The 12428-nt window shown below is 39.1% G+C and overlaps 1 protein-coding gene across 1 annotated transcript in view; it reads left to right on the top strand.

Moving 5' to 3' along the window:
- DAPP1 (dual adaptor of phosphotyrosine and 3-phosphoinositides 1) overlaps positions 1-12428 on the top strand; it is a 67023-nt gene that overhangs the window by 21876 nt on the left and 32719 nt on the right. The window contains exon 3 of the mRNA XM_003410468.4: positions 3162-3295. Coding sequence (XP_003410516.1) covers positions 3162-3295 — 134 coding nt within the window. The remainder of the gene's footprint in view (positions 1-3161; positions 3296-12428) is intronic.

The raw sequence follows: 12428 nt of genomic DNA, 5'->3' as shown, positions 1-12428 counted from the left end.
TAAGCATTAATATAAGCTTTTAATTTGTCCTATAAATGGACTTTCTTTCTTGAAGCTCTGTTTCACTCTCGTGGTAAGAAAATTAATCTAGTTCCTACCGGGTTGTTGTTGTTGTTGACTGCTATTGAGTGCCCCCCCACCACCCCATCCCAGCTCACAGCAACCCCATGCACAACCGAACCATATGGTGCCCAGTCCTGTGCCATCCCCATGATGGATTGCAGATTGTACCTTTATGATCCATACAGTTTTCACTGGCTGAATTTTGGAAGTAGATCACAGGCTTTTTGCCCTAGTCTGTCAAGTCTGAAAACTCCACTGAAACCTGTTCAGCAGCATAGCAACATGCAAGCCTCTACTGACAGGCGGGTGGTGGCTGTGCATGAGGGCATTGGCCGGGAACCCAGCCAAATGCAGCAATTGCCCCATCGGGGTTTTCCCTCCCCACCCCCTTCCTCCTATCCAGCCTCCTAGATGAGAGAGGCTGGGTAATCTCACCCAGTGGTAACCAGGGGTAGGGGGTGGGTCTAGGTCAGCATTATCTGGTTTCCACTCACATGTCAAAAGCTTTCCTGGCTTTGGGGCAGTTCCACCTGGCTTAGACAGAAGATGTGAAGGCTCCATGATATTGCCCGTGACTACCCACCCATTAAAGTCAAATTGCTATTGTGGCATTACCGTTCCCATCGGACCACCATCTGCTCTTGGAAGAAAGTCACAGGTTCCCTATGTTGCAATCCTTCAAGTTAACCTGGCATAAAAAGGTTTTTATCATTTCTTTCCTGCTCACCTTGGTGGGAAAATCATTAACCACAGATGGAGTTCTGTTTGGCTGGAAGCAGGGATCCATGTTTTCTCTTATCAGTAAAAAAAAAAAAAAAAAGTAGCAAATGGTAAATAAAGTTCACCGTGTGGTTAGACTGCAGATGCCTTATTGCATGAATCGTCCAAAGATCTCGAACAAACCTATGGCATTATTGAATTAAAGGATGTTAATTAACTTCTTACCTGTACATATGTCTCATCTGAACAACTAGGGCAAGCTCCTTAAGAATAGGTAGCATAGACATTACATCTATGTAAAAGTGTAAAATATAAATCACCGATCGCCATTGCAAGCACTTAGGAATGTGATCCAGTATCTAACACCCAGGGGTCATGGAGCATTTTCATGATATTTCTCTGGCCACAAAACAAAGCCTGAGGGGTTAGTAAAGTCTGTCTCGGTATTTTTAGATGAGCCTTCCCTGGATTGCCAGTGATCATTTGCCTTATTCCCCTACCTTGTTTTTCTATGAACCTCAAAGCTGTCTCAAAACCTTAACTGTAATACTTATAGAACCCAAGAGAATGAATGTTCATCGTTTAATTTAGTGCTCGTTGTTATTGTTGCTAGTTGTCGTTGAGTTGATTCTGACTCATGTGACCCCAAGTGTGCAGAGTACAATTGTTCCATAGGGTTCCCAAGGCTATAACCTTTCAGAAGTAGAGCTCTGGGACTGTCTTCTGAGGCATCTCTGGACGGGCTCGAACTGCCAAACTTTCTGCTAGTTAGTCAAGCGCTGATTACTTAGTATAAAACAAAGTATGCTAAGCATACACTTAATGAAGACATTTGAGTTGAATGAGAGGGTAAATATCATCAACTCAAAAGCATAAATGCTTTAAAAAAAAATAGCAGAGGTAACAGGACTCACAGACCAGTTCAGGAGAATGGTTGTTTTCATTCATTCATTTATTCCTTAATAATAAACATTTAGAAGGACCCACTCACTGCCAGCCACTTTGACAAGTATTATAGACGATTCCAAAGCTTTGTCCTCAGAGAGTATGGCTTCATGGGGGGCAATAAGACCATAAACAAATAACACAAAGTAGTTGCAGTAAATGACACAAAAGAGGGGCAGGTAAGTGTTTGAGTCATTGGGAAGAGAAAAAGTAATGAACTCAAGCTGGAGGTATCACCTATTTGACAGAGGAGGTGGCATTTGAACTGAAACTTAATGGATATCTGGGATTCAGAACAGCAGAAACAAGGTGGAAGAACGTTCCAGGTGAAAAGATCAGTAGAAGCTAAGACACAGGGGCAGCAGCTCCTTGGAGGGTAGTAGGTCCAGTTGGATCAGAGCAGCGGTTCCCAAAGTGTGGACCCCAGACCAGCAACATCAGCATCACCATCACCTGGGTTGAGAATGCAAATTCTCAGGCTCCACCCTAGACCTACTGAATCAGGAATTATGGCAATGGGGCCCTTTAATCTGGGTTTTAATAAGTCTTCCAGGTGATGCTGCTGCCAGCCCAAGTTGGAGTATGCATGTCATAGAGAGAAATGGTGGGAGGTAAGGCTAGAAAGATAGGGAGGGGTCAGATAAAGTGGGCCTAAGTATTTTTATTTATTTTTTTAATACTCTGCCACACTCCAAAAATGACACTGAAAATGACAATGTAGGGGATTTGATATTTTATTCTACAGGCAATGAAATGGGAATGGGAGGGCAAGGGTTGGGCACACAAATCTAAGTAAATGATAGAAGCGGGACTCCGACTGACTCTCACACAGGTAAGGGAGGAGGCCTAAGAAAAGAGGGAAATTTGGTAAGGGTGCTGCATGCCATTTCTGTCATCTTTAATACCTACCGTTCATATCATGCCCCTTAAGAAAGTTAATGTCCAAAGACTCTTTCAGTGGGTGTCACAAATGGTTTGTGCTTGCCTACTAACATAAAAGGTTAGTGGTTCAAGTCCAGCCAGCAGCACTGCAGAAGAAAGGCCTGGTCATCTGCTTCCATAAAGATTACAGCCAAGGAAACCCTATGGAGCAGTTCTACCCTGTAACACATCGGTTGCCATGAGTCAAAATTGACTCGACAGCAACTTTTTTTTTTTTAAGTGAGCTAATGTTCAAGGACATTTTCCATAGGTGGGGGAGTTGGTAGGGAGAATTATCTCTAGTCTTGCATTAGAGTGGAAAATTTAAAACAGCATTATCTGCCAAAAGAAAAAAGGGATACTCCATAACATTGCCGGTGATTTTGACGATTGTGTTGTAATTCTCAGTTCTTGGAAAGGGCTATCGAAGATGCTATTAACAAAGAGTATATGTCCTTTCAAAAAAGATATTCATTTTTCCGATAATGTTAAACACTTTTTTTTCCTTTCAGAGCCAAAGACTCTGTCAAACATTTTCATGTTGAATATACTGGATATTCATTTAAATTTGGCTTTAACGAATTCTCATCTTTGAAGGATTTTGTCAAGCATTTTGCAAACCAGCCTTTGATTGGAAGTGAGACAGGTAAGCTGCGAACAGACCTTATTTCAGGATGGGGTGGGAGACAAAGCAGATTTCAATTATAGAATTTCATAGCTGTCACTTTTAAATTTTGTGCATATAATATACAATTTGACATATTTTGAAACATTTTTTCCTGTTGCTGTGCCATATGCTGCATTAATAAATTGTGTGTGTATCTGTGTATATACATATTTTAGTATTTCAGCATGTTATGGGTTGAATTCTGTCCACCAAAAATGTGTGTCAGTTTTGCTAGGCCGTAATTCCCCATATCGTGTGATTGTCCACCATTTTGTCATCTGATGTGATTTTCCTATGCGTTGTAAATCCTACCTCTATGATGTTAATGAAGCAGGGTTAAAAGCAGTTATGTTAATGAGGCAGAACTCAATCTATAAGATTAGGTTGTATTTTGAGACAGTATCTTTCAAGATATAAAAGAGAGAAGCAAGCAGAAAGACAAGGGGACCTCATACCACCAAGAATGCAGCAAGGGAGCAGATGGAGTCCTTTGGACCCAGGGTTCCTGTGCTGAAAAGCTCCTAGACCAGGGGAAGATTGATAACAAGGAACTTCTCCTACAACAGACAGAGAGGGAAAGGCCTTCCCCTAGAGCTGGGCACCCTGAATTTGGATGTTTAGCCTCCTAAACTGTGAGAGAATAAATTTCTCTTTGTTAAAGCCATCCACTTCTGGTATTTCTGTTACGGCAGCACTAGATGACTAAGACACAGCATTATCTTTAGGAAAAAACAATGTGCTTTGTTCAAACTAGATTTTTTTCTCAGAATATCTTATTTTCTGAATTGATTAAAAGCACAAGGACAATAACAATGTGTGTATGGGTTTTTGTATGAGAAACTGACTTGAATTGTAAACTTTCACTTAAAGCACAACAAAAAAAGAAAAAAAGCATATAAAAAAAGCACATGGACAATTTCTTTAAAATGGCCTATCTTCCGTTTTATAGTAATTTGTACAAATAAATGAAGAAAGAATAAAGGCAAAACCAACTTTTTGGTTCCTCATAATTTTAGGTATGGACAGTTTGCATGTGGGTGAAGACAATTCTGAGCATTTCTACAAATGAAAGTCATACTTAAGGTTCCTCAGAGGTCACTGAGTATTGAATATATTGACTAGAAAACGCTTTCACGAGTTATAAAATTACTTTGTCTTGGTTTCTCATAAGTTTTTAAACTGGAGTTACGTATGTCAGGAAAAGTTGAAAATTTCCTATTTGAGTGGTTAGAAAATTTCAGCTTAAAAAGACAAATCAAAAACACTATCCTGGTACTTGAATTATCCAACTTGTTTGTCTCTACTATTTAAATAAATTAAGTAAAAGATCTCCTTTATATTTGTGATAGAGAATCACAACTTTATTTTTACTAAAAAATGATAAATCTCACAAAGACTGGGAAGTTCCACCAACCCGTGGAACAGAGAAACCCATGACTTAGTAACACAGCTGGTTTCCATGAATTCGTACATACTCATTTTTTTTGGTAAACTTTGTCATTAGGCTTTCTGTTAACTTCAACATGGTAGGAAGACAAGCCACCATTGGTTTCTGCCCTTTTTGCTATTTCTGTGGCTTGGATGGATGCTGATATAAGTCAGACAGTGTCAAAGATAGATAAAATGCACAATAGAAATCATAAAATAGTTGTCTTTCTTTACATTGATCATACCAGTCCCATAATAGTATATTCCAAACTACGAAATTGAAGCTATAGTCTTTTTTTTTTTTTTAATGGTGGAAATTCTCTCAATCACCATTTAACCAGCAGTAGTTCTTTGTTCTACTGTGATGGCTTGTGTATTGCTATGATGCTGGAAGCTATGCCACCAGTATTTCAAATACTGGCAGGGGTCACCCATGGTAGACAGATTTCAGTGGAGCTTCCAGACTAAGACAGACTAGGAAAAAAGGTCTGATGACCTACTTCCAAAAATTAGCCAATGAAACCTCCAAGGAGTACAGCAGAATATTTTGTTCAATATGGTGCCGGGAGATGAGCACCCTAAGTTGAAAGGTATTCAAAACACACAGTAGCCACAACAATGGCTCATGATCATACCAATGATTATAGAGATGGAGCAGGACTGGGCAAGATTTTGGACTGTTGTACGTGGTCATGAGGCAGAGCCGATTCAGTGTCAGCAAACAACAGTTCTAATAAAAAAAAATGGTAGGTGGGAATGTACTTATTTTCATTGCTATCTTGGCCTTGGAAAGCATTTCAGTGTCTCAGATACCTTCTCTTAAGACTTAATTCCCATTTGTGTCCAAACCAACCCTCAATTTTGTTCAATTTTTGGTCACTGGTAATGGAGAAGAGATTTTTGAAGACTGTGTTTGTTCATCTCTATTTTTGTTCTTCTCCATATCCCCCAATTCCTGGTACAGGACGTGGCACTTTGGGTGAATGAATAAATGAATGAATAGATGACTATGAGCAGGAACTATAGCCTTCAGAGCTATAGTAGTAATCTTTTAGCCTTCTCTTCAAGCAAAATTGCCTCCCTTCCTTAAAACTCTCCTCCTAGACCCTATTTGATCATTTTCTGTGCTTCTTCCTGGACTTTATCCAAGTTAGGGAAAGAGTAGATATTCTGTCTACTAACAGGTTTCAAGGAAGTTTCAGATCAGTGAATGCAGTGCCTTCTGATTGAAACTTTCTGGCAAGAGGATAACCTAAGACTGCTCCAAAGTAAACCAGTAACCACTTGCCCTCTGGTCGACTCTGATTCATGGAACCCTCATCTGTGTCGGAGTAGAACTGTGTTCCATAGGGTTTTTTAATGGCTGACTTTTTGGCAGTAGATCCTCAAGCCTTTCTTCTTAGTCCGTCTTATCCTGCAAGTATCATTAAACTTGTTCAGTATCATAGCAACACAGAGCCTTCACTGGCGCGTGGGTGGTGGCTGCACATGAGCTGCATTGAGCAGGAATAGAACCCAAGTCTCCTGCATGGAAAGCGAGAGTTCTACCACTGAGCCACAATGCCCACACGTTCCAAGGCAAAGTCTCCTCAGTATTGGATTTGGGACAATGCAAAGCTTTCTTGTGACTGCATTCAGCCACATAAAGAAGACTCATGATTAACGCATTAAGATTGCAAAGATTTGTAGTCTAGACTCCTACCACAGTTTTCTCCAAGACTAAAACTTGCTGTATTATTATTATTGCTATATTATTATTTCACTTCTTGGCAGTAAAACCCCGGAAACAGATTTTTATTCTTTCCACTGCTCTCCTCTGTTCTATTCACCGTCCAGTGGGGGATTTACTGCTGTTTGAACCCTTGCGACAGGACACTGGTGCTGATGGATATGTGACTCCATTTGCTGGCTTCAAGGCCTTGAATTAGAGTCCACTAACTCTGTGCAGCATTGCTCTTATCCGTCTCAGACAGACAAAGGCAAAGCCACGGAGGCTGGGAACAGGAGGCAAAACTCATGACAGATCAGTGTTTCAGTTTTTCCCCTCTGGGAGGAACAGGGCTCAGGAACCAAGATAACATGCTAGGTCATGATGACTCTTAAACCTGGAAGGGCATCAGAAGTCAGCACTGTGACCTGTGAAGATCGGTTCATGGAAACTGGGATGCTGCTTTTTAAAATACCCGTTTACTTTTTTTTTAATTGTGTTTTAGGTGAAGGTTTACAGCACAAATTAGTTTCTCATTCAAAAATTTATACACAAAATTTTTCTGACATTGGTTGTAACCCTGGCATTGTGTCAGCACTCTCTCCCTTTCCCTTTACATCCCAGGTTCCCATGTCCATTCCTCCAGGTTTACTGTTCCTTCCTGCCTTCTCGTTTTTTGCTTTTGGGCATGTGTTGCCCATTTGGTCTCATATACTTAATTAAACTAAGAAGCACATTCCTCACATGTGGTGTTGTTTTTTTATAGGCCTGTCTAAACTGGCTGAAATGTGGACTTTGGGAGTGGCTTCAGTCCTGAGTTAGCAGAGTTGCCTGGGACCATAGTCTCAGGGTTCCTCCAGTCTCTGTCAGACCAATGAGTCTTGTCTTTTTTTGTGAATTTGAATTTTATTCTTTATTTTTTTCCCGGCCTATCTGGAACTCTCTATTGTAATCCCTTTCAGAGTGGTCAGTGTTGGTAGCCAGTCACCATCTGGTTCTGCTGGGCTCAGGCTGGTGGAGGCTGTGGTTCATGTGGCCCATTAGTCCTTCGGACTAATATTTTCCCTGTGTCTTTGGTTTTCTTCATTCTCCTTTGCTCCAAACATGATTGCACCAATAGACGTATTTTAGATGATCACACATATGCTTTTAGGACCCTAGCCACTACTCACCAAAGTAGAATGTAGAACATTTTCTTTATGAACTATGCTATGCCAATTGACATAGATGTCCCCTGAAACCATAGTCTCCAGCCCTCAGCCCCAGTAACTTGGTCCCTCAAGGTGTTTGGATGAGTCTAGGAATTGTCATTGGCTTTGCCTTGGTCAAGTGGTGTTGACTCCCCTATCTTGTATGTTGTCTTTCCTTTCACCAAATTTAACACTTGTCTCCTATCTACTGACTGGTTTCCCCTCCCTATCCTCCCTTTCCTTGTAACCATCTTGTGAACAAGGTTGTTTTCTTCTACGTGTAGACATTTTCTTTTTCTAAATGTAAACATTTAGAAGAATAGTGGTTACATATAATATTTATCCTTTTGCGATTGACTTATTTCGCTCAGCATAATGCCCTCCAGATTCATCTATGCTGTGAAATGTTTCATGAATTCATTCTTGTCCTTTATTGTGTAGTATTCCACTCTGTGTTGTTGTTGTTGTTGTTGCCAACTGCCGTCGAATTGGTTCTAACTCATAACAACCCCATGTACAACTGAACGAAACACTACCCGGTCCTGTGCCATCCTCGCTATCGTTGTTATGCTTGAGCCCATTTTGCAGTCACTATGTCAATCCATCTCATTGAGTGTCTTCCTCTTTTTCACTGCCCTCTACTTTACCAAGCATGATGTCCTTCTCCAGGGACTGGTCCCTCCTGATTACATGTCCAAAGTATGTGAGATGATGTCTTGCCATCCTCTCTTCTAAGGACGACTCTAGCTTTACCTCTTCCGAGACAGATTTTTTCATTCTTCTGGCAGTCCGTAGTATATTCAGTACTCTTCACCAACACCATAACTAAAAGGCATCATCTCTTCTTCAGTCTTCCTTATTGATTGTCCAGCTTTTTGTATGCATATTAGGCAATTGAAAACGGCATGGCTTGGGTCAGGTGCACCTTAGTCCTTAAAGTGACATCTTCACTTTTTAACACCTCAAAGAGATCTTTTGCAGCAGATTACCCAATGGTATGCGTCATTTGATTTCTTGACTGCTGCTTCCATGGGCATTGATTGTGGACCCTTGACAATTTCAATCTTTTCTCTGTTTATCATGATGTTGCTTATTGGTCCAGTTGTGAGGATTTTTGTTTTCTTTATGCTGAGGTGCAGTCCATACTGAAGACTGTGGTCTTTGATCTTCATCAGTAAGTGCTTCAAGTCCTCTTCACTTTCAGCAAGCAAGGTTGTGCCATCTGCATGTCATAGGTTGTTAAGTCTTCTTCTAATCCTGATGCCACGTTCTTCATATAGTCCAGCTTCTTGGATTATTTGCTCAGAATACAGTCTTAAAAAATATGATGAAAGGATACCACCATGATGCACACCTTTCCTGACTTTAAACCACACAGTATCCCCTTGTTCTGTTTAAATGACTAGCTCTTGGTCTAAGTACAGCCTCTTCAGGAGCACAATAAAGAGTTCTGGAATGCCCATTCTTCGAAATGTTATCCATAATTTGTTATGATGTATGTGCCATAATTTGTTTATCCATTCATCTGTTGATGGGTGCTTAGGTTGTTTCCATCTTTTTGCTTTTGTGAAAATGTTGCAGTGAACAGGGGTGCGCATATGTCTATTTGTGTGACAGCTCTTATTTCTCTAGGATATATTCTTAGAAGTGAGATTGCTATTTCTAGCTTTTTAAGGAGGTGCCATGTCGTTTTCCATAGTGGTGGTATCATTTTACATTCCCAACACCAGTGCATAAGAGTTCCAATCTCCTAAAACTTCTCCAACATTTATTTTCTGTTTTTTTGATTCATGCTAGTAATGTTGGGGTAAGATGGTATCTCATCGTAGTTTTAATTTGCATTTATCTAATGGCTGATGATCGTGAGTATTTCCTCATGTGTCTGTTAGCTGCCTGAATGTCTTCTTTGGTGAAGTGTCTGTTCATATCTTTTGCCCATTTTTTAATTAGATTAGCTGTCTCTTTGTTATTGAGGCGTTGAAGTATTCTATACATTTTAGAGAGTAGACCCTTGTCAAATATGTCATAGCCAATATTTTGTTCCCAGTGCATAGGTTCTCTTTTGATGAAGTCTTTCATGGAGCATAAATGTTTAATTTTTAGGAGCTCCCAGTTATCTAGCTTTTTTTCTGGTGTTTGTACATTGCTAATTATGATTTGCATTGTATAAAAGAAATCTTTACTTTTTGTTCATTCAGTAATCGGCCCCTGGCATTTACTCCCTGTGATCAGGCAACTCCAAAGTTTATGATTTTCTGTTCATTATATGGTGAAGTGCAAATTCCTCTAATAATTTATGTTCAATTGAAGACTACCAGTGAAAGCATTTTCCTACATAATAGACAAGGCCCTATCTGGGCTGTCACTTACAGATTTTCAGAATGGGAAGAACTAGAATGGGATATTGTAGGTCACTCCTCTCAGTCCCAACCTGGTAGTCTCACTCTGCAGTAGCTAGAGAGTGAGTTTATTAAACAGGAACTTTCTTACACTCATCTCCTGGTACAGATAGGCGCTCTAGTCATAAAATGGTTAAGTACCCAGATGCTAATGGAAAGAAAGGCCTAGTGATCTGCTCCCAAAAAAAATCTTTTGGTTAGCAGCTGAGTGCTTAACCACTGTGCCACCAGGGCTCCTTCTGTAAAGATTACAGCCTAGAAAACCTTATGGGGCCTTTCTACTGTGTCACGTGGGGTCACTATGAGTAGAAAATTGACTCAACGGCACCTAACAACAACAACTAGCACAGATGGCATTACCACTAAGGGCAATGAGGAAGAGGGTTCAAATAACCACCAACCTTACACTTTTGCTTGATTGTTAGCTATAGTGTCTTCAATAGACAGAAGCCTAGAATACTTGTTTCTGGTTCGTAAGAAAATATTTGCACTCAAGATAGGTAAAATTGCTGGCCTAAAGCGATGAGTACTTTTTTTGAGATATCTTTTTTTTTAATTTTTTTCATAGTTTTCCTATTCTCTACTCTTTAAACTCTCAGGATTTCTGTTTCTTAATCTGAAAAATGAGAGTTTACTAAACAAATCAAAATCTGCCAACTTTAAGGTTCTATTATTATCGTTCCCTTTTTCCCTTGCCATAATTTGTATAATCTCTCTAACCTTCATTAAAGCTTCTATTTATTCTAATTTCTCATTATTAATATCCATAAATACTCTTAAAAAATGTCTAACTATCAGAAACACACCATTCCCCAGTTATATAACAGCAATATGCAGTGTACTCTCTTGCTTTATTTTTCTCAGTGGTCCCTTACCTTCTATACTGTATGAATATTGTATAATTCACTTTTTTTTTTTTAAATATCTTTCTTTCCCCACCAGAATGTAAAATCTTTGAGGGTTTTTGTCAGTTTTGTTCCTTGATATGTACCAGTACCTAAAAGAATAAACGCTCATCATTGTTCGCAACATTTCATGCTGGGTCTTGTATTACCAATGCCTTCATTGCAGGTTGCATGGTAACGTAGCAACTGGCAAGCTTCTGACAATTAATTATAACTTCTGAAGTTTACAGAACGCATAATTTGAAATGATGAACTTGCTTTGTGTTGTATGTATGCACAGTGATGCTTATATTCAGAATTTGCCCTTCAGAAGTAGGGAGTTAACACTTTTATTCATTTATAACTTACAATTATATTTGTACATTGCTTCTAAATTCAATTCAAATATACTTGGTGAAGGAGCCCTGGTGTCACAGTAGTTAAAGGCTCAGTTTTGGTCACTAACCAAAAGACTGGAGGTTCAAACCCACCAGCCACTCCACAGAAGAAAGACGTGGCATTCTGCTTCCATAAAGATTTATGGCCTTGGAAATGGGGCAGTTCTACTCTGGCCTGTAGGATTGTTATGGAGTCAGAATCGACTCGACAATAGTGGATTTGGTTTGGGAGATTTGAGAAATTTTTAATTAGTATGGATATGTTTGCTCCATTATTAATTTTATACTCTTGCAATTAGCTAAGTTTCATACATTACACTTGAAAATGTAGACAGCGTTTTTCTTTATACTTAAATGTCCAAATATTATTAGAATAAAAATTACCTTTACCCTTACAATTTGTTTATATTGCATGGATTTTGTATTTAAAATTGTCATGTACAGTTTTCTATAGGAATTACTGTTGTGGCTTTATTTACCCTAACCATCATGATACAAACCAAGTGTTGTACGTATTTGTACTTACCCTTTAAAATAATTGGTTTTTAGTTTTGAAGATTTTGTCTGATTAGTTCTTAAATGTCAAATTTCCACTTCTCTTTTTTGTTTAATGTAGGGATTCCCCCAACGTTTGATAACTCTACAGCTGTTATTATTTTGTTTTGTGAAAAGAGTTATATTTCCCATTTAAATTATTTTTAAACAAATCAAAATTAATTTGAATTTGAGAATTGTGTGATACTTGTGGAAATAATCAGTGGAAACTGGGAATTTTACCAAACCGCAACCAGGAATCCTTGTTTAGAAACTCCCTAGTTTGTAGATGAGGCATGTTTGAACAAGAAAAGGCAGGCAAGGAACCAATATTTGTTTATCATGTTCCAGTCAATTTGTTAGATGTTTTCACATACATCAAATTATTTAATCTTTTCAACCACTCACAATAATGCATATTGTGATCCCATTTTCAGATGAAAAAACCAAAACTTAGAGAATTTAAGTTATGTGCCCAAGATTGCACAACTAATAAGTGTCAAAGCTGAAATTGGAATCCAGGCTAACCTGATTCTAAAGTGTAGGTACTCTCCATCCACCCTGCTGTCTC

Source organism: Loxodonta africana, chromosome 5, assembly GCF_030014295.1.
Source record: "Loxodonta africana isolate mLoxAfr1 chromosome 5, mLoxAfr1.hap2, whole genome shotgun sequence".
Lineage (NCBI taxonomy): Eukaryota > Metazoa > Chordata > Mammalia > Proboscidea > Elephantidae > Loxodonta > Loxodonta africana.
This window is presented reverse-complemented; position numbering and strand designations above follow the sequence as displayed.